Source organism: Melopsittacus undulatus, chromosome 18 (assembly GCF_012275295.1).
Source record: "Melopsittacus undulatus isolate bMelUnd1 chromosome 18, bMelUnd1.mat.Z, whole genome shotgun sequence".
Lineage (NCBI taxonomy): Eukaryota > Metazoa > Chordata > Aves > Psittaciformes > Psittaculidae > Melopsittacus > Melopsittacus undulatus.
The window spans coordinates 3279420-3300092 of record NC_047544.1 but is presented as its reverse complement, the minus strand read 5'-3'; the positions used below and the strand labels follow the sequence as shown (position 1 = coordinate 3300092).

Here is a 20673-nt window from a genome sequence, read left to right as displayed (position 1 = left end):
AGGCGGAGGAGAGCGAGAGCCTTGTACAAAACCGGGCTCTTTATTGCTCGTTGTCGCTTACAGCGCGGGTCGGGACCGGGATGCGCAGGGGACGGGCACACGCGGTACATGACAGTCAGTCAGCATCAGCATCCCAGCGGAGCCGGTCCCATTCCCGTGGCATCAGTCCTGCCCCACACTGCGGCCGGGATCCAAACTCTTCGTGGGTTAAAAGGCACCGTTTTCAGCACAGTTGTAGCGGATGCAGCTTCAGATACAGCCCATGCATCTCTCTCCAGCCTGGATTCCTGCTCCTGTTCCCAGCAGGAAGCTGGTCGGGACAGACAGCCCCCAGGGAGCAGGACACAGCAGAAACAGTGGGAAGTGATTACATGGAACAGAGGACCCCCCCAGATACATCTGGTGCTAGCCTAGGTACTGGTTTACAGGTTTTAATAGTGTTATAAACCTTAGTCTATGTTGATGGGAAACCTCAGGAGTTCAAGTATTTTATTACTGCAAACACTATATACACATTGTTATTGTATACATGGATGTATATACAGAGGGAAAGGTTTCATTTTTGGCAATATTAGGGGGCATTTTACAGGCCGAGTTTGCACTCAGTGGCCAGCATGAAGGGAAAAAGCCAAGCTCTTCTCACTACTTTGGGCACCCACACACAGCAGCATCACCCTGACCTGATCTCTCCTCCATGGGCTCAATGCTGTGCTCCAGATTCAAAGCTGAGAGCATCCCAGTTCCTCCACCCAAACTGGGGCCAGGCCTATTCGTACCTTTATTTTCACTACCACACTAGGGTGGTATTAGTGGACATTAGTACATGATTCTCAGTTAGTAACTCATTAACTCTAGTGCTCCTCCAGCACAGCTTAGTGTCAGTCAGCAGGAAAGGATGTAAGTGCATTATTACACATCAATACACATATATACATGCATAAACATGTGCACACTATATTGATCTTCCTCTGAAAGAGGACACTGACACCTTATTGCCCCTGTGCTGTTATTGTGGGAATGGACAATGTCTTCCAGTCCTTGCCCAGTGATTTCCACTTAACTGCCCTGATTCTCCTTGCTTTGAGAAGGGTAATGGGGTCACTTCAGCTCCTCACTGCACATTCCACACAACCCCAGCATCCAGGTCGCATCCTGGGGAACCCAAAGCAACTCCCAAGTGCTGAACTCCAAGCAGTGATGGAGCTTCCAGCCCGTTCCCAAAGCTGGGAATGGGGTTTAGGTGTTCTTCAGTCCCTGGAGCTTTGGTAGAGGTATTTGAAGTGTTACATTCCTCGGTGCTGTATCTCATCCGCCTCATCCCAGACCACAGCAGGAAGGCTCAAGGGCCACTTCCATGCACGAAGGGTAACTGCAATCTCAGCTCTCAGTGCCCAGGTCAGCTCACATCAAGGCCCCACAGAAGCCAAAAGCTATTTGGGAGGCAAAGGTGCAGGTCGAGAAGGGAAGTACTGTCCCTGAGGTAAACACTTGTGCTGGGATGGAGGCGCTCCCTGAGGTGCACACTGCTGCTGCGGAGGTGGGGGCCTGCAAGAGGACACAGGAGCCATGGTGAGCCCCATAACTCAGCCCCATAACATGGCCCCAAGCTCAGCTTCCAGCCGAAGCCCCATTTCGAACGTGCTGTGGCTAGATGCTGCTTCCCAGTGCCTCAAAGCCTCAGGGAACCCAGTGTGTTAACACAGCATTCTTCCCCAAGACCCCACAAGTTTACCACCACCACAAGCTCCATCCCCTGCCCTTTCTGGATACACAGGTTCCAGCACAAGCATTTACATCTTAAAAGTACAATGAAAGGAAAACTTTCTGCCCAAGGTTCCTGAGCAATGATCCTGTACTGAGCAATAACACTCCCCCATCAGCAGAACGACAGATTCCTGAGTGATCTCTTTCTAAACCAGGTATTTTGAGAGGTGTTTTATTATTGACCTGGACACGGGGCTAAGCTGGCCCCACAAAAGCATTCTGAATCCTGTTCATCAAAATGCAGCTGTGACAGGGTGTGAAATGAATGCTGTGGGTAATAGCACAGTGTGAAATGAAGGAGAAGCTTCTGGCAATACAAGGTCAGGCCTGTGTGTGTGTACAGAACGTGATGAAACACCCCAGTGCTTACAGAGATGAAGACAACAACAGTATATACACATCAGTGCAAATAGCAGTAGTTATTTGCAATAAGTCAGCCAACCTTGTCGGCAGCTTCTGTGGCTGTGGGGCCTGGTACTGCAGAGGTGGGTAGTAGGACTGGTGGTAAGCCTGCTGAGGGTGCTGGTTCACTGGGTAAGATGGGGCAGGAAAGCTGTTTGGCTCCATAACCTATGAAGAAAACACAATGAGAACATTCACAAACCCACACATAGGGAACTGGAATACTTGTTCCATCAGTTATGGGACATTTCCCCCCCATAAGAAGCATCTTGAAAGTGACAAAGAGATCGCTCCTACCATAGGGGCACCCCTTGGTGCATAGGGCATGCCTTGTGAGAAGCCTCGGGGGTGGTGGTGCTCTCTTGGCTCAGCTTCCATCCTAGGAGGTGGTGACGAATGTGACCTAAAACCCAACCAATGTGCAGTGTGTGAGCATGTAGCCCTGACAGAAGGACCCTGCAGGCTGTGAAGCCAAGCACAGTAAACCTGCTGGATGGATTTATACCATCTCAGCACGTATCAGATGTCAGGAAGATGATACTTGTCACAAATCTGATGAGCAATGTAGTCCTTTCTCTGTTTAGGACCGTGACAGAGATATTTGCCCACTTTTATCAAAGATAGGACCCAACAAGACAAACTCCATCACCAGTGGGTAACAATAGTAAGAAAGACAGTTCTCTGCTCCCTCAATTTAAGACTATCTTTCTGTCCCTGCCTGGGACAAGCTACAGGCATCACTTGATGTGAGGCCCTTTGCCTGCCATCTCCAGACCAGAACATGCCTGGAACAAGTGCCCATGGACCACTGCAGAAGGGCAGAGGAGCAGGAAAGCAGGAGCTGTACATACCCATGGCAGCGCGACATCGCTCGTCGGCAGCACCGCTTCAGCCTGTCTCGCTTCACAAATGCCACAGCAGCAGCTACAAGGAGTGGGAGGACCAGGAAGAAAAACACCAGGAGCCCGTTCCTCAGTGAGGAGTCTTTGTGGGAAGGGGACAAAGAGACAGAGGGATAAAGAATTACACAGCATCATAGCTGGGCCCGTTGGAGCTGCATTTGGTCCCATTTGTTCTCCAGCTTCCATTTGTCACAGAAGCAAAAGCGAAAGACTCTAAGAAGACTGCAAGATCTATGCCCAAGTGTATTAGTTTCTGATTATCTCCTCACATCTGGTCAGAGATGAAAGAACTGTGCATGCTCTACTACCCGGGGCTAGACCAGCACATTGAATTACAAGATCAATACCTCATTTTTCTTCCACTACATTACTGTGAAGATCAACTGAGAGAAAGAGAACTTCTGCCTTGTGGGCTGATCCTAAATCTGCCTCTTCTCCTACTATTGTTTGCTGTAGGCAAAGAACTCAGGTTCTTAACAAGGCTGTACTAAAAGACCTTTCCCTTTCGCTGTCTGATGGCTTCAAGCATCTGTCCTTGCTCCACTGTGATTCTCCAGTCGGTTACTGGCTGGGGCAGGGACTATGTATGTATTTACTACATGTTGTAAGCATGCTGTCTGCACTCAAAGAACAAACACTAATAAAACAGTGACTTTCCAACCAGGGTTGCACCAGCCCACCTCTGCCAGATGAGTGCATCGGAGGTACCAGAACAGGGCATCTCTCCCACCACTGCTAGAAGCAGCGCATCCTTATGGAGATGCAGAGTCACATCCATGCATTTGAAGCCACATATCCAGCTAAATCTCATCTTTTGTTTGGCTCTAAGAATGGAAAGGGCTACAATTCCCTGCTTGGAAACAGGGAAGTCCAAGAGGATCTTGGTTCCAATGTGTCCGAAATCACCTGGGGGCAATGAAACCAGCCCAGTTCCTTTACACATCCCCTGCATCCCAGAGGAGAAACCCTTGAGCCCACACCTCAACTAGGACTGTTTGCAGATGACACCCAAAGAGCCAACCACCGAGGCATCACTCTGGAGCCATGGGGTGCCCTGTGCTCAGCCCCACAGCAGGCAGGGCCACAACCTTCACTTACCACTGTATGGGGGGCCACTGTCCACGCTCCCACCGTAGCCCTCCACGTCGCAGTAAGGAGGAGCCCAGCCTGGTTCACAGTGACAGTTCCTGTTGTTATTGCACACCTGCATTTAAACAGCACAAACAACACTGTAAGCCTATGGAGGAGCCCCACTTTCCACCTGCTTAAACAGCCTGCAGGACCCAGGCCCATCTGCTCTACCCATCCCACACTGCTCAGGCTGGAGAACGTTAACCCACATCAACACACAGCCCCTTGGCCAGACATCTCAGGCTTGCACATGACTGCATTGGGCAGGATGACCTGCCAAAGATGAGCTATATCCCAACGGCTTAAAGACCTTGGCTTTCCCTTTTTGTGCTCTTTTGCTGGAGAGATGCAGAGTTCCAAGTTACATTCGTAACACTGGAACTGGGAATTCTTGCCTGGCAAAAGAAACATGCCATCTGAAGAGCTTTTTTTCATTACTGTTAGAGGTTCTCTCCCCCAGAGGCATTTTATAGAGTGTTTTACAAGGAAACAAACCAGAACACTTGAGTTCCCATCCACCATTTAAAACCTCACTCAGCTTACCCCAATTTGGTCTCACTTTTGCTGTTAAAAGGCACTTTTGCTGTGATCAGTACCAAAAAGCAGCTTTTTACAGCAAAACCCACCCTCAAGAACCCCTGCCTGTACCATTACAACTTCTTTCACATCAGTTACAGCCTTGAAGAGGGAATGGCAAGACTTCCAAGGGCCAGAAAAAGACCAGGATATGGACACTATTGATGAAGCACAATCACAGCGTGGCTGGCACTGCAAGAACCTCGTGTTCTTGTAACAGAGAAGTCAGAGACCTTCATGGGGAGCCCCAGTCAGCCACAGGCTTTATCCTTCACCAGTGGATTCCAACAGGCACAGAGGCTCCTGCTCTACTTACTCCATGTCCATGGCACTGCTTCTCCACGTCACAGTCGTAGTTGAGAACAGAGGCACTCACACACTGGAAGTGTCTGCAGATCTGTGTGCACAGATGAAGCAAGACAGCATCTCACTGACCTGCCCCTCATCCCCCCTGCTCCATGCTCCATCAGTCACCCAGTGCCAAGGAACCACAGAGCCTCAGGCTAATCCCTGCTAAAGCCCAACTCCACAAACAGCCCCATAGGCTTCTCAGAATGGGGTCTGAACTGATACTGGGGTCTTTTGTCTCTGGCCTGAATGGAAAAGAACAGCAATGAAGTTGTGCTCAGTGAGATGTGGAATGCACATCCCTGTGCTGGGGCTAAGCCTCAAGGCTTTTCAGTGCAGCTGAGTTTTAATTCAAAGTCGTCCTGAAGGCATCTGTGTGCACTTGCTCTTCCCTCTCACAGAGCAAAGCTTGTGGCTCTCAGACTTCATTTCTGCTCATTCCATTCCCCATGCACACCCAGTGCAGTGCTGGGAAGCAAGGGGCTCACTCTGCTTTGCATTGACTCCAGGCATCAAGAAGTTAAGGGCCAGAAACAGAGCCAAAACAACACAGCTGAAAACTGCATTCACATAAACCCCCCTGGATGACTACATTAAGAAACCACTTCTGTATTGTTCATTACCTTCCCATTACCACATTTGGTGCCTTCATTCACCATTCCTGGGTCTGGGACATCGGAGCCTAGCTGGAAATCTACACCCCAGCACGTGGTGTTTCGAATGGGAGTTCGGATAATGGCAGGCTTAATTCCAAACACAGGCATAGTTTCCACGTTTTCACATTGCAGCTTCCCACACACGGCATTCCTACAACATCAACACAGCAATACTGGAGTAACACTTCAATCTGAGCCTAGAGAAAGAGCATCAAGTACTTGAGATGGTGTTTTCTTCCTTACTGGAAGACACTGCTTGAAAATCACATTGAGGCCAAACACAACTGAGCTGGGCCTTGTTTTGGGCTGCAGGAGTATGGCTTTATCCCTTCTTGCTGTTGGGATCTATACATTAAAGATCCTTTCTCTGTACATGAACAGCTTTGGGTAAGAACAATCAGTGACAGGAGATGTGGAGCATCACATCTGATGCATGGATCCCCTGAGGCTACAGAACACACATGGGAAACCCCAGCACAAGCCCCAAAGCTTCAAAGCCAGCTACAGAGCAAGCATTCAAACTCATTCCACCTCCTATGTGCAAGAGTCAAGGGCAGACAACTTAAACCAGAAGTGAGCAAAGCCAAAGTGGGGAGGCTCTGAAGTGCTAACAGCAGCTTCAGAAATGAGGGTAATGCACATCTGCACTCTCACTGTGGTTTCAGACTGATGCACACAGGTCAGCAAGGTTAGAGGATGGGGTAACACATCCCTCCTCAGTGCACCTGCTAGGACACCCCAAACTGATACTGCAGCATGCAAATAAGGGCTCTCAGTGATGCAGTGAGGAACTTGTTGAGGCACTGGCCTCAACTCACCAGCTGGAACATTTCTTGTAGTCATGACCATGGAAACCACAGTTGCCAAATCTGTCACCCTTGGAGTTCACATCAACAAAACAGATGTTGGGGGCTGCTTTGGCTTCTGCAAGCAGAGAGAGGAACCAAGTCACACAGGGACAGAAACATCTCCTATTACCATGTCTCTTTCACCCAGAGTAATTATGCTGCTACATTTGATTTCCACACAGCAGACAGCTTAAGAACCTGATCAAGATGTCAGCACTACAAGGCTCCAAGAGAGAAACAGTCACTTCACATTGAGTCAATTACACCATTTGGTATTTCTCCACCAAAATATCAAATTTAGATATTTTGGCTTCTTTACAGCCCTATACACTGTGCTAGGAGTGAATACAGCAAGAAAACTACTACTTGAATCACCAGCACGCTGTTAAACCTAACAAAGGAATCATGTATGAAGCCATAAATGCCACTATTTCAAACCCTTTGCCAAAGCCAGCTGGTCTTCAAGGAGAACAAGTAGAGTTTAAATAGAGTGTATTCTTTTAGCTACATCTCCTGTAACACTGTGCCCTTCCTTACTGGAGCCAAATATATCCTGGCACTGTGCATCATAGTACTGGCAGACCCCGTTGTAGCAATAGGCTTCCTTGTTGTGGCAGGGGTGCCCGTTCTGCACAGTGAAGTCTGGCTGGCAGAACTGGGATGTGCCATTGCAGTACTCTGGGAGGTCACACTCATTGCTGCTCGCCCGACACTCAGTTCCTCTGGGAAGGAGCTAAAGAGAAAGGAGGAAGAGGAAATGGCATTGGAAAACAGAAAGAGCTCAGTGCTGTGCAGCCACACACCAGTGCCCTCTCAGATGCCCTGGTGAGGCCAATGCTCTCCTCTTCCCAAGCACTGAACACTGAGCCTCTTACCTGGCAGTTCTTACAGCAGTCACCATAAGCACACACAGCACCAGATCGGAGCCTGCAAGTGCCTGGCTCACAGCAAGGGTCACTTTCACATTCCTAAGAACAGAAGTGCAGTGAGCATCAGGAAACCTCATCCTCCACCACCCAGAGCCCCTCTCCAGCAAGGGGAGCCCTGGCAGCATCTGTAGGACGCACAAGTTGCCAACCTTTGGTGAACCACAGTCACATTCCTCCCCAGCATCCACCAGCTTGTTGCCACAGTAGGGGACACTGTAGGTTTCATCAGGCCTGGGAACGTTGAGCAGGCAGCTTCCACCTTTGTTGAGAGTCAGCTTCTCAAAGTCTTCTGCACTGCAGCTGCTGAAGTTCCTCGATCCCCTGCAACAGGGCACATGCACTTGTCTCTACACTGAGCCAACCCATAAGTGCTCGCTTACTCCATAGAACAAGGGTAACATTGGCTTTCCCCATGAGCTGCAAGCACAAACATGACTCTTTGCACGAGTACTTGGAAGGCAAAAGCTGCCTGCAAGAACTAAACACATGGAAAAGGGACTTTCCAGCAGGTACTTACGATGCTCCAGAGCTCATGATGCAACTGCTTGCTCCGCAGTGACAGACACGTTCATCGTCGTGGTTCATCCCCAGGTTATGTCCCAGTTCATGAGCCATAATTGATGCAAACATCTGTATACTGATCCTTCCAAACTGCACAACAGCAAAGCAGAAGGAAATGAGCAGGCAGCTTGTATTGAGAGTCCTTATGTGCCAAAAGACACTTGTGTCATTCTGCCTGCATCAGCACAGAAGCCCTGTCCTGCATTCCTGAGTGCCACACACTGAGAAGGGAAGCTGAGCAAAGGTTGCAAAGGATAACAGCAAAGTGCCAGAAACAGCTGAGGATACACAAACCCCCCCAGTAACCACTTCAGCTTTGCTATTAAAGACTCTGGAGTGCAAAACTCTTTATCACGATCACATTCACGTATCACTACGGATGTCTCACCACGTTAATGCCTCCTGCATGGCTCTTGGAGCACACTGTTCCCACATAGGCCATTCCAGCTGTGCCACCAAACCCCTTCTTCCTGCAGGAATGGGGAGAAAAAGGAGCATGGATGTGCCAGTTCAGCTTCATGGTTCTTTATGCTTCTGAATTCAGACAGAAGTTTGCAGAGAAAGTTGGCATCTTCCCTCTAAACACGAAGAGCTGAATGGTCCACCCTTAAAATCATTTGTTTTCCTTGGCTGTTCCCTGACTTTCTATTACTGCCAAACTCCACTGATTCCTTTCCTTGCCAACTTCCTCCTTGTTACTCTCTTAACTTGTTTCTACACAGGGGGAAGCATCTCCCCTTTGCCCTTTGACTGCTTTGAGCAGTGACTTCCTAAGGGCCACGCTGTCTACAGAGGAGGAAGTGCACAGGAGCACATGTCCTGGAAGGGCAGAGATGACGGGATAGGAAGCTCTGTGCTAGCTTAAGGCAGCATAGACAGATCAATGTTCTTGTCAAAGCTCAAACCATGCAGCCAGCTCCTGGGTACCAGCTGCAGAAACAACCTTCTCTCCATTAAAATACAATGCTCTGCATCAGGTTTCTGCCCATTTTCAAGCGGGAGCGGCCCTAGATGACAAGTCTAACCAGTGTACAACCTGATAAAGGATTATCTGAGCAGAACCTTTATACAATGCAACACACAACATTGCAGGACACATGGGACAAGCAAAAAAGATAACCCTCAGGGAGGACATTGAATTCAAGGCCCACAGAAGCCTTCTGAAGAGCATTTACACTGACTTGGAAAGTTCTACCATGTAGCTAAACCACAGCAGATGGCACTGATTCTCTGCTGAAATACAGCAGCTACTACTGCTAGCACAGTGCGGCTGAGCAGGCAGGAAGAGAATGAGCTTGTCAGGAGTCAGAGGGAAGGAACTGCCACTCACAGGACAAACTGGGCACTGTCATGTCTCCGGCGCAAGACAAGGTTCTTCTCTCGCCACTGGACAAAGTTTGCCAGCACATCCCCAGCTCCTCCATCCGTGCTGATGATATTTTCATACTTCCAGATCTCCAACCCCACCAGTACAACACGGATGTTCAGCATGATGTACATCTGGGCAAGGAAGAAAAGGGGAAATGTACCTGAAGGCTTTCAGGTAAGGGCAGTGTCTGGTGTTCTATAGCTCACTGCTGGTTTGGAACACCATGGTTAGCTTTCCACTGTGATGCTCCTTTAGCACCACACTCAGGCTGAGTGCTCTCAGGCTCCAACATCACAGCTGAGGGAACAGCTCTAGCTCCTGGCTTGACAAATCCCCCTCTTCCATCCTCACCAAAGCAGTATCAGAACACTGAGGTCGAAGCTGACAGAAGGAAGCAGAGGTGCAGGCCTGCTGCACACAGCATCACTTAACCCAGCTTTAACTTACACTGTCAAGGAAGTTTGCCAGCTGCACCATGTGCTCTCTTACTTCTGTTTCACTCTTCCCAAAATCTTCAAACTGCAAGACAAAGAAACTTGGTCATGAAGAAATAAAGACAGAAGATAAAATGGAACAAAACGTTTAAGGACCAGTTAACATGAAAACCACCCTGGCCTTGCTCAAACATCCTGCCAAGGATGGTGTGGCACTGGCACAGGTTGCCCAAAGAAGTGAATGCTCCATCTCTGGCAGTGTTTAAGGCCAGACTGCTCAGAGCCTCGGGCAACATGGCTTAGTGTGCAGTGTCCCTGCCCATGGCAGTTGGAACTGGATGATCTTAAGGTCCTTTCCAACCATCACTATTCTGTGGCTACAGTGTCAGTGTCTGTCCACAGTCCATTTGGCAGTAATGCAGACTGCGGGAGAAGGAAGGGGGAACAACACATGAGCTTTACCTTTTCTTTATCCACAACTATGAAGAGCTCCACGTATCTGGTTTGATGCAGGACTGCTCTCTTTGTCTGGGGAGAAGAGTTTGCAACAGCTTCAGTGTTAGCAAACCAAAAACACAACCCTGACATCATCAAACTTCACGTGATCCAGAGGGTGGCTCAAGGCACACCCAAAGCACAGCGTGCCAAGACTGTAACCAGAGCCACGAGGTGGAAGCCAACGCAATGACCGTTTCTCTGCAAGTGTTTCACCTTCAACTTTAGCAGCACAAAGATTTCCTGTCTCAAAAGCAAGGGATCCTTTTCCTTTCCACACAGGTTTCTTTGGAAAGAAAGGAGCTGAAAGGCACTAACAAGCAAATGCCAACGTGATGGTTTTCAGACTCAAGCTTCTACCACAATCGTGTTCCCATGCAGGCAGGCTTTAAACAACACAGGGACCTCCACATCAAACTGTTCTCCTGACGGTTAGCAGAATGGAATACACACCATAATATTCTCCTGGCTCCTGATGCAACATTTTGCTCATGAGCCTCTCCAATGAGGGCAGTGTTCCTGCCCTTAAAAGCCCCACAAAGCTCTGCCTGTGAACACTGCAAGCAGCCACTCACCTCTCACTGATGGAGAAGGAATGTGCAACTGCTTTGTTGAAGCAACAGTTTCCCAGCAGCATAGGAAGGCCTCAACCAGAAGCCTTTAGGTATGTGCTAAGCCCCAGGAAATCCGATAAGCTGCTTCCATACTCTGAGGTGAACACTCCAGAACTCATTACTGTGGAGAAAACAGTGCAGCACTTACTCGCAGCAGCTGAGTCATGCTGGGATGGTGATTTGCCTCCCTGTGCTCACTGTTGTGGTCTTCAGCAGTTACTCCACACATTGTGGGCTCTTTCTTCACGTTATCCAATCGATATAAAATGTGTTTAGAGTCAGAAGAGGAATCCATGGGCTCAATCCCATAGGTGATGTTCCCCATCATCACCAAGCCCCTAAAATATAACAGTGGATGAGAAATCCTTGTTAAGCACAGAGGACATTCCCCCAGGTTCTTACAGTAAAACATAGGAACAGTCATTCTTTGGTATCTAAAGGCATGTCTGTATCTCAGTCCTGGCAAACCAGTGGGCTTCATTTCAGGCCCAAGAGCAGTCAAATGTGAGCACACTGGTGTTCTGCTCCCCAGCTCTGCACTGTGCACAGCTCTTTGAAGTGATCCTCTACACAGATCAGAACAAGCCAACTTTGTGTCACAGAACAACTGATTATAAACTGCATCAACCAGCTTATTCAATGGCATTGCAAGTACCAACTGCAATGGGTTTGGAGCAGAGAAGCTGCCCAAAGGCACCCACTGCTGAACCCCACCTCAAAACCTTTGTTTCAGGCTCAGCAAATACAAGATGTAAGACACAGCTGAGACACAAAAGAGTTGTGCTACCTGAGCCCCGAGCAAGTGCTGAGAGCGACCACAGAATCCAGGCTCCCCTCCACGTATCCCTGATAATGGCAGTGATCCTACATGGGAAAACAAGGAAAACATTATCTCTCCTTTTGTAACAGGTGACTCCAGGTTGGTGCTCAATGTTCAAGTCACCTTTGGTAAGGGTATGAAAAGAAAGAAACCTTACCTGGACATCTGGATGCTCAGATTGCAACTTTCCCTCCTTGTTATAGGTATAAACGGTGAAGTCTTTGGGCAGCAGTTCTCTGTAAGGAAGAGGAGAAGGAATACTGGAGCCATTGCATGAATTGACTCTAGCAAGATGATCCCAATCAGAAGCATCCCAAATAGCAGTTAAATAAGGAGACATTGAAAAGGAAACCCCTCCAAAATTAGCAAAGAAAATGGGAATTTCCAGAGCAAAATCCAAGCTATCAGAACACTGGAACCGTTGATGAAATCCAGTCAAGCACCTCACTCCAGCTATGCAAAACAAGCATCAGAACCCAGTCAACTGTACTGATTTCATACAGGAAATGAATTATTGACAGCCCTCAGCCTGCTGTGTCTGACTTCTCCTGCCCACTTAAGGAAGGAAGTTCAATTGGGAATGTCTCCCATGATGATGAGTGCTGGTCTGTAGCAGTGAATTCCCATGGCTCTGAGGTCAAGTGGCAGCTGTAGGACCCATGGGGCTTGTGCAGTCCAACAGTTCTGTGTCTTTGTGACAGTCTGAAGACAGAGCTATTTCAGAGCCTGATAAAAGGGAACGTGCCAGTGCTGCAAGTAGCTCTAGTAAATTAAGCTTGTCTGTGAGTTATGGCTATTGTGGCCTCAGATACTACGTGAGGAAGCTGACTGCATCCGTGTGCTACTGAGACAGGAAAAAAAGAGAGCCCTGAAACAACAAACAAACCCCATAAGAAAGTGAAAATATTGACTTGCAATCCAGCTCCGTTTGTTTCTTTTTGGATGTGACTGGGAAGAGCCAATCCCCCCCATTCCCCACATCCCTCTGAGCAAAGGGCAGCTTCCTCTAGCCAAGGGGATCACCAGGGCTCAGTGTTCCACACAGTTCCTGGCTGAGAGGAGAGGCTGTGGGCCTCAATCTGTGTTCACAGAGCTGGTGTGGGACTGTCCTCCCCAAAGAGCCTCAAGGGTCAGGGAATGCTACCTGCCAGCTTGAAACTCAGACACACAGATGGAGTTTAATACCTACAGAAAAGAAACCCATCACTTACTTGTTCTTTTCTAGATGAATCGTGTATTCTTTGCCCTCTATCTCAACAGCATAGGACACCTTGTCCTGTGTAGAAAACAACAGTTGCATTTTACTCACATTAAAGAGGAAAATGTTCTTTGAGATCAGAAAAAGCTGGGCAGAAAACACCCTGTGAGCTCCATTACCACAGCATTCAGAGCATCACTGTCACCTTCCGACCTGAGATACAGCTGCAGTTGCTGGAGATGCAGCTGCTAAATTCAGGGTTATAGAGGCTCCTTTCAAATATCCCAGTCAAGAACATGCACAAGTCACAGGTTCAGGTCTCCCATTTGGAATTCCAAGGAGAAAAAGGTGCAGGGAAGAGACTTCATTATAAATCCCTGGTTCCTGCTGTCACCTCAGCACTGGTCCCTTGTCTCCCCTGATACCCAGCACACAAAAGGCCCATACACTACACCAGCCAGGTACTGAGTTAGTTGCACCCAGACAAGGAAAAGCCACATGTGGGTGAGCCTGAAACCTATTTTGTTATAATCCCTACCTCCGGAACCTGGCATCCCTTCCTGTGTAACTGGGGAAAAGTCACATGAAGGAAGAAGCTGTTCCAAAATAGCTTTGTGGTTTTCTCACTCCTTGTTTTTAAGACTTCCATAGAAAAACCTCTTAGTTACAGCTGGAAAAGGACAACACAGTTCTATTACTGAACATCTGCAGTGAGCCAGGACCCCCACAGCCTTATGTTAGCCAAATGCTGCACACAGCAACCAGGATCCTGATGTGTCCTTTTGTGAGGATGGAGACTTGTTTGCTGCTAGATGAGCCCAACAGGGTTTTGTGAGAATTCAGGTCAGTTTTAGGGGGGAGACATGAGGATGTAGATGCTAAACTGAAGGCATATTGAAGGTACCTGTACGGAGGAGACGTTGAAAGCCTCTCGCCGTTCTCTTCCTAACCTCTGCGGGATTACAACCTCATAGGAAGACAACAGAGAAACCTGCTGGAAACCTGGAAAGCAGAAGGGAAACACTGGCTGCAGAAACAAGAAGGACAAGGCACAAGGAAGAAAATGACCAGAGAAGCTGTGGCTGCCCCATCCCTGGCAGTGCTCAAGGCCAGGTTGGACACAGGGGCTTGGAGCAGCTGCTCCAGTGGAAGGGGTCCCTGCCCATGGCAGGGATTGGAACTGGAGGAGCTTTAAGGTCCCTTCAACCCAAACCAGTCTGGGATTCAGACCCAAATAGAAAAAGCCACAGACCTTGATGCTCGCAGGGCAAACCTCAGAGCAAAGGATGCTCAGATTGCCTTGTATATTCCCTTTTCAAAGCAAAAGCTTTCTTTTTCTCTCTTTCTCTCTTTCTCTCTTAAGTGTCCCTAGCACCCACCATCACTTCCCATCAGCAGGAATGAGAGCGTTTACCAAAGCAGGTCAGCACAGAGAACTTGCTCAAGGACACACAGAAAGATGCTGTCAAACCAGGTATCCTGTGCTGGGAAGCTGCAGAACCAGCCCCACACCAGCCCCAAGCCCGGCTCAGCATCCAACCCTTGTCCACCACAGCCAAAGCCTGACACGAGGCCAGTGCTACTCATTGTGTTCTTAAGAGAGCTCTTCAGGACCTTACTGAGGTCAAACAAGTGATGCCAGAGAGATGCTCCCAAGCAAACACAAGTTTGGTCCAAGTTTCCTTTATAAGGCAGCAGTTTCTGCAAGAAACAGTCTCAATGTGTAACCCATAATAAGCTGCACATGTCAATGACTTTTCCCATCAACGGCCACTGCTTTTGAACACAGCAGCTTTGCCACACAGCCACAGGCAGAGCTGTGCTGTTTCTCAGGGGTAACACAGCACAATCACTGCAGAAGCTTCATTAATTACAGCAATTGCTGGGAAGAAAAAGGTCTTAAAGCCGAGATAAACTTCCTGAGAACAGCCCTGGTGGTCAGAGGCTACAGAACATCCATGTCCACACCTCCTTGGCCTGACAGTCATGGTGGGCAGGGCTGCTTCCTTCCCTGGATGAGCCACTGAAAGCACAGCCTCAGCAAACAGCCTCTCGATGTCACTTCCAATGACAACATTCCACTGGGAGCCAGCCTGGAGTTCCTGCACACCCATTCCCAACAAGAAGCACCTTTGTGAGCAGGGATGTGACGTTGGGATTGCACCTCAGGACACAGGCTGTAGGAGCAGGGGTGACACATTGAGGTGCTGGGAAAGCAGTGTGCTTCCCAAAGAAGCAGCTTGGAAGCAGGAGACAAAGGAGTGAATCATCCGATGGAATGAGTAGGACTGGGAGGGATTTCTGGGAAGGGTGCAACACTGTGAGGCTTCCTCTTGGAGGAATAGCACCAAGAGGGAAGCTGTCAACCATGGGATAGGCCCTGCTTGCTGCTTCCTTTCCTTGCCTGCACTACCCCAGTGGGTAGGGAATTGTGCCCTTCACTGTGGGCACTGTTCAGAGAAGGAAGGTGTGTTGGTCTTGATGAACAAGCTTCCCATTACAAGCTAAAGCACAAGGGTAGGAAGGCACCAGCTCACTTCCCAATGGAACTACAAGGAGAGGAGCAGCCACACGTTACAAGTGCAAACTCAATGCAAAGAGCTCTGCTTTTAACCCCCAGACCTCTTCCCTCTTCTGGCATCCTCGTGTTTCAGAGCACGATCAAACTGAGCCCCTGCTGCACAAAGGGGATGTTCTGTGGGGTTCCTGCAGGGATCAACACACACCAGCCAGCAGCCCAGCACCAGCTCGCACCCAATGCTCCTGTTAGTGGCTGACACATTCAGACCTTCCCTCACCCTGGGAATTGAGACACACTCGGCCTGACCCAATTAGCACAGGCGAAATTCCCACCAGGATAAGGCTGTTTGCAGTGGCCACAGCACCATAGGGAAAGGCTGGGCTCCAGTGTGATGTGAAGGCATCAGATGTGTTCCTGCAACCACATCCCTGTTAACAACACTACCTGCTTGCAGGACAGTTATTATCCACAGGAATCCATCTGGATATTTCAGGCCAAAGTAGAGGTGGTTTAAGTTACAGCAGTTAAGGAAAGGCAGAAGTGACAGCAAAGAGCCAACCTGGATTGATACTCAGCTCTTGTGCACATAAGATGCTTGAAGATGCTCACGTTCTCTTTTTTGTGGCTTCTTTTTCACCTCTTTGGAGAAGCTTCATTGCAATACCATCAGCATGGTCCTCAAACACAGCAGTCTGCAATAGATGCTGCAGGACTTGTACTTGGGCACTTCCTGCCCCTGGTCAAAGCTGAGCTGAGCTGCACTTCACATCCCACCACCAATGTGCTTCTTCTCATTCATTCCTGGGTCTAACAATACTGGAGACTGTACTTCCAAAGAGCAAAACACAATTACATCCACTGCATTTATCTTGTCCCATTAGAGACTGACTTTAATTACCAAGTAATGGAGGCAATGGGGAAGATGTGACTCATCTTCCCTTCCCTGCCCCAACTCCACAGCAGGAATTTGGTGCACGTTCCGTGGCGTGCAGGAGCTTGAAAACCATTGGAACGTGTCAAGGCCATTCCAGCTCTCCAGATGCTGAGATAAGCTGCTACAGGATTCACTCCATCACAGGTAAGGTCTACATGCAGCAGAGGTCAAGCTGCATCTCCCATCTCCATACACCTTGGCAGACCCTTGGCTCAGCTGCAAAGGGCAAAAAGCCCTTCCCACATGGAGCAGGGTTGGATTCATGGAGACAAGGCAGTGCCTGTGCAGCTCCACCTGTGCTCTGACCACCCCACTGGATCCCCCACAAGTGATACTGGAGAGCATCATCCTGTACAAGCAAATGCTCTGATGCTGCCCCACTTCCCTTATCAGTGAGCAGCAGTGATTTTAACCTCTCATTAGCCACATGCATCTGAGTCAAAGATGCACGTTGCTAAAGCATTAAACACACACACTCATTAAATTAACCACTGTTATAATCAATTACAATTAATAGCTGAGGTCAGCTCACCGGTCATTTGACACTTAGGCAGCAGGCTGCTCACTGGAAGAGCTGCCAAAGGCTTTACACAGCCACCCTTGGGTACCAGGATCTCCAACAAGTATCCTGATGTCCAATGGATTTCCCTGGTGCTGTTAAGTAAAAACCAGTGCTTGCTATTTCCTTACAGAACCCAGTTCTTTGACATTCCCATTGGGCTCTACTGGCTCTACTTCCCAGTTAGACTGAAAGGGGATCCAAACCAGGGCAGTCCAGGGACCCCTCACCAGTACCAAGGTTCACGCATGCTGTGCACTCATGCATCTCCCCAGGTTAATCTGTCTTCCCTAGCAGACAGCAGGGCTGATTCACTTGATGTTTAACCTACTCTTAACACTCATTTCCTCTCCTAACAGGCTCCTGCACCCCAGTTTTCACCCTCTTGATATTATTTCATCCTTAGACAATTAACCCACCTCAGTAGAAGGCTTTGGACCAGTCCTTCCAACACCACATCCTTCTCTCATGTGCCCACACGACTGGGATTGGGTTAAGTCTTCGGATCAAGGGGGTCTCCTTGTGTCACAGGGCCTTTTTGAAGGCAGGAAGAGGTGAGCAACTGTCACAGCTGAAGCACACTGACCTGCTCTGATTTACTGCTCACCTGGAATACTGGTTTAACGTTAAAGCCAGCAAGAGCAGCTCATGGTGTTTCCCTTGGTTAATGAGGATGCAGTGCTCTTCCATAGCAATACTGCCTAGAAAGTCCTTACCTCCCTCCTGCTGGAATCCTGACCCATGCTGTCAGAGTTTCCTGTCTAGACTCCATTCCTTCTGCCCCTTCTAAAGGCAGCCTAATGTGAGACAACTACTCCTGTTCCACAACAACTATGGCTCCTGCTGTCTGGTGGGTCACAGCACCCTCACCCCTAGGAACCTTCTTCCATAGGGACACAGAGCAAAGCCACATTCCTCTCTGTGGTACAAGACCATCCATCTCCCCCCAGGTCAGTGGATCTCACACCCATGATAGCCTGGCCCATGGAGAGCAGCCCCTTGCCCTCGGAGCCCACTCACTTCCTGCACATCCCCTGGGCTGTGTGGGTCTCAGCTGGGATCTCATCACAGAGGTTATGGGAACGCTGCTCTTCAGAGGCAACACCACCAAAGGGAAGTGCACAACCAGACAATCCAGACATGGATGGGAGGAAATCAGCTTCTTTTTATCAGCATTAAATTTAGCTTGAGAAACAAGAACGACCAAGAGCTGCAAAAACAGCAACTTCCTTCTGCCAGCAGAGCACTATGAGAGGCAGCATCAGCTCCCTCTTTAGTCTTCACTTGGAGGACACAACCACAAACCTGTATGAATGAGCATCACTCTGAAGGACGCTGAATGAGCATCCCAGACTGGGTAAGCAGAGCTGTGCTCTTCATGATCTGAAGCAAGGAATCAAACACTGAGACTCAAACCAAGGGTACAGACAAAGAATTCCCTTAGGAACTGCTAAAGCACGGCGAGGCCATCGTGGGGGAGTGTGGTACCCAACAGCAAGGAGGAGATGAGCAGCAGAGCCACAATCCTTACCTAGGGCAATGCCAGGTGGTTTCTGGATGAGTTTATCCAGCCAAATGCCTCCTATGGACACAAAGGAGATCTCCACCACACAACTCCCTTGGAGCTATACATCCCTGGATGATTATGTTCATGCAGGAATTCTCCATTCATTGCTGTGGGTAACACCCCATTTCTGTCTCATATCCCTGTTTATTGAGCAGTGTCCCAAGCATTCCCAAGCCAGCCTGAAAGCTGGAAGCTCCTGCATGAACTGAGGCAGGAAACTCGTTTCTCCCCTTCTCCTTCATGCTGAGACCCAAGGCAAAGGGATTTCACTGCAGAATCAGGTGGGTCAGAGACTTCCAAAGGCAGGAGATTCACTGCCCATCCTCAGGGACCTGCATTCCCTCCCACCCACAGGTAGGGACTCGAACATCCCTCCTCAAGCCGCTGACCAAAGCAGGAGCATGAGCATCCTGCATCCTTCGGACAGGTCATTGATGCCTTCCCTCCTCGGAGCTCCATCAGAGCAGGTCCCAACGGACACGAGGGGTACCCCACACAACAGCACCGGTGCTCAGCATTGAAGCATCAGCGATGGGTTCAGAGAACCCTCCTTTAGGACATCTGATCTAAAACTATGCATTAGCGATGAACACACAAGTTTAACACATCCCTTAGGAGGGGGAAAACAACAAGAGGAGCCATTTCTGCCTATCACGTATATATCCCATCAGATTTGGCACCAAAAAAGCCCATAAACGGATATACAATACACAAACACCCCATACACACAGCACCAACCCGTTAGGAGCCCACAGTGAGAGCCAGGCCTCCCCTCCCTGCCCCACCGCCGCTGCCATGCAGGCAATGCCCCGGCCCCACACGGACCCAGGCCGGGGCAGCCCCTATGGAACCCGGCTCCCCTCGGGCTCCTCCGCAGCACCCCTAACCCCTCCCCACAGCACCGGGGGTACCGGATGCCGAGACAAGGCCCGAGGGGGGGAGCAGGCCCCGGCGCACTCACTCACCCTCCCGGTGCGGCTGCCCGGCCGCGGCCAGCAGCAGGAGGCAGAGGCAGCTCCGCACCGCCCGGGCCCAGCTCCGGGCCCAGGCCCCGGCCATGGAGCTCCGTGTCCGCATCGCAGCCCCACACCCCGGGCTGGGGCGCTGGGTCCGGCCGCCGGCCCCGCGGCCTTATGGAGCCGGGCCGGGGCCTGCGCCGCACCGCCCCCTGAGGCGGGGCCGCTCCGCCCACGGGGGGTGCGGGCCGGGGGGCACCGGAGCCGGCTCCGGAGGGATGGAGGCTGCGGGACCCCGTCGGTGAACGGGATAACCGGTATAACCCGCACCGACCGCTGGAACCGAACAACGGCTCCCGAGGGATGGAGCCTGCGGGACCCCGTCCTTGAGGTCCCGTTGGTGAACGGGATAACCGGTATAACCCGCACCGACCGCTCCCGGTACGGCCCCAAGCCGGACCCGGACACACGGACCCGTTCTTCGGCCTTTCCTCGCCCCAAACCCGACGTTACAGTGTGTGCTCCCCTCCGGTCCGTAGGGGATGCTGAACCAGCGCCTTGGGCTCCGGTTGCCCTTTAAACAGCCGAGGGTCACTTCCCCCTCCAGCCTCAACCCGCACCCTCTCCATCTACCCCGGGTATGGGGTTCGGAAGGGGTCCGGGTGCAGTCGGGACCTCACTGACAGGGCATGGAGCACTGGGAGCAAGGCAGCAGCTCCAAAGACGGGCAATGGCATTTATACAAACACATTCTTATCAAGTGACGTGCTCGGCTTCCAGCTCAGCGCCACGTACCTGTCTGGAACGGGGCTTGGCATTCCCCATGGAGCGATCTCAAGGCACTGAGGGAGAGGGATTAAGGGAGGGAGGGGAAAATGAGGCAGAGGAGGGATGCTGGAAACAGCAGCAGCTTGTCCGGATGTACAGCGTCAAGGACAGGATCCCAGCTCTTAGATCCTGTATTGGGTGTAGCTCCTAGGATCTACAGCTCATCCACATGTAGAGGGTCAAGAACAGATCTCAGCCTGCTTTTAAAGAGCAGAGCATGCCCTTGTCCTCACTCACAGCTCTCCAGGCACTACAAGCAGC

At 50.1% G+C, this 20673-nt stretch overlaps 1 protein-coding gene across 1 annotated transcript; it reads right to left on the bottom strand.

Moving 5' to 3' along the window:
* Positions 1-19: 19 nt before the first annotated feature.
* On the bottom strand, positions 20-19759 carry ADAM9 (ADAM metallopeptidase domain 9). The gene is made up of 22 exons (XM_034070457.1): positions 19594-19759; positions 13952-14049; positions 13061-13125; positions 12007-12085; positions 11817-11893; positions 11178-11367; positions 10383-10448; positions 9934-10005; positions 9448-9617; positions 8506-8587; positions 8074-8207; positions 7706-7877; positions 7503-7595; positions 7165-7360; positions 6598-6703; positions 5747-5930; positions 5092-5172; positions 4167-4272; positions 3018-3150; positions 2464-2569; positions 2207-2334; positions 20-1545 (listed from the first exon to the last, which is right to left on the bottom strand). Exons 1-22 carry the CDS (start codon positions 19703-19705, stop codon positions 1431-1433), a joined length of 2565 nt encoding a protein of 854 aa, XP_033926348.1. The 5' UTR covers positions 19706-19759; the 3' UTR covers positions 20-1430.
* Between the last annotated feature and the right edge of the window lie 914 nt (positions 19760-20673).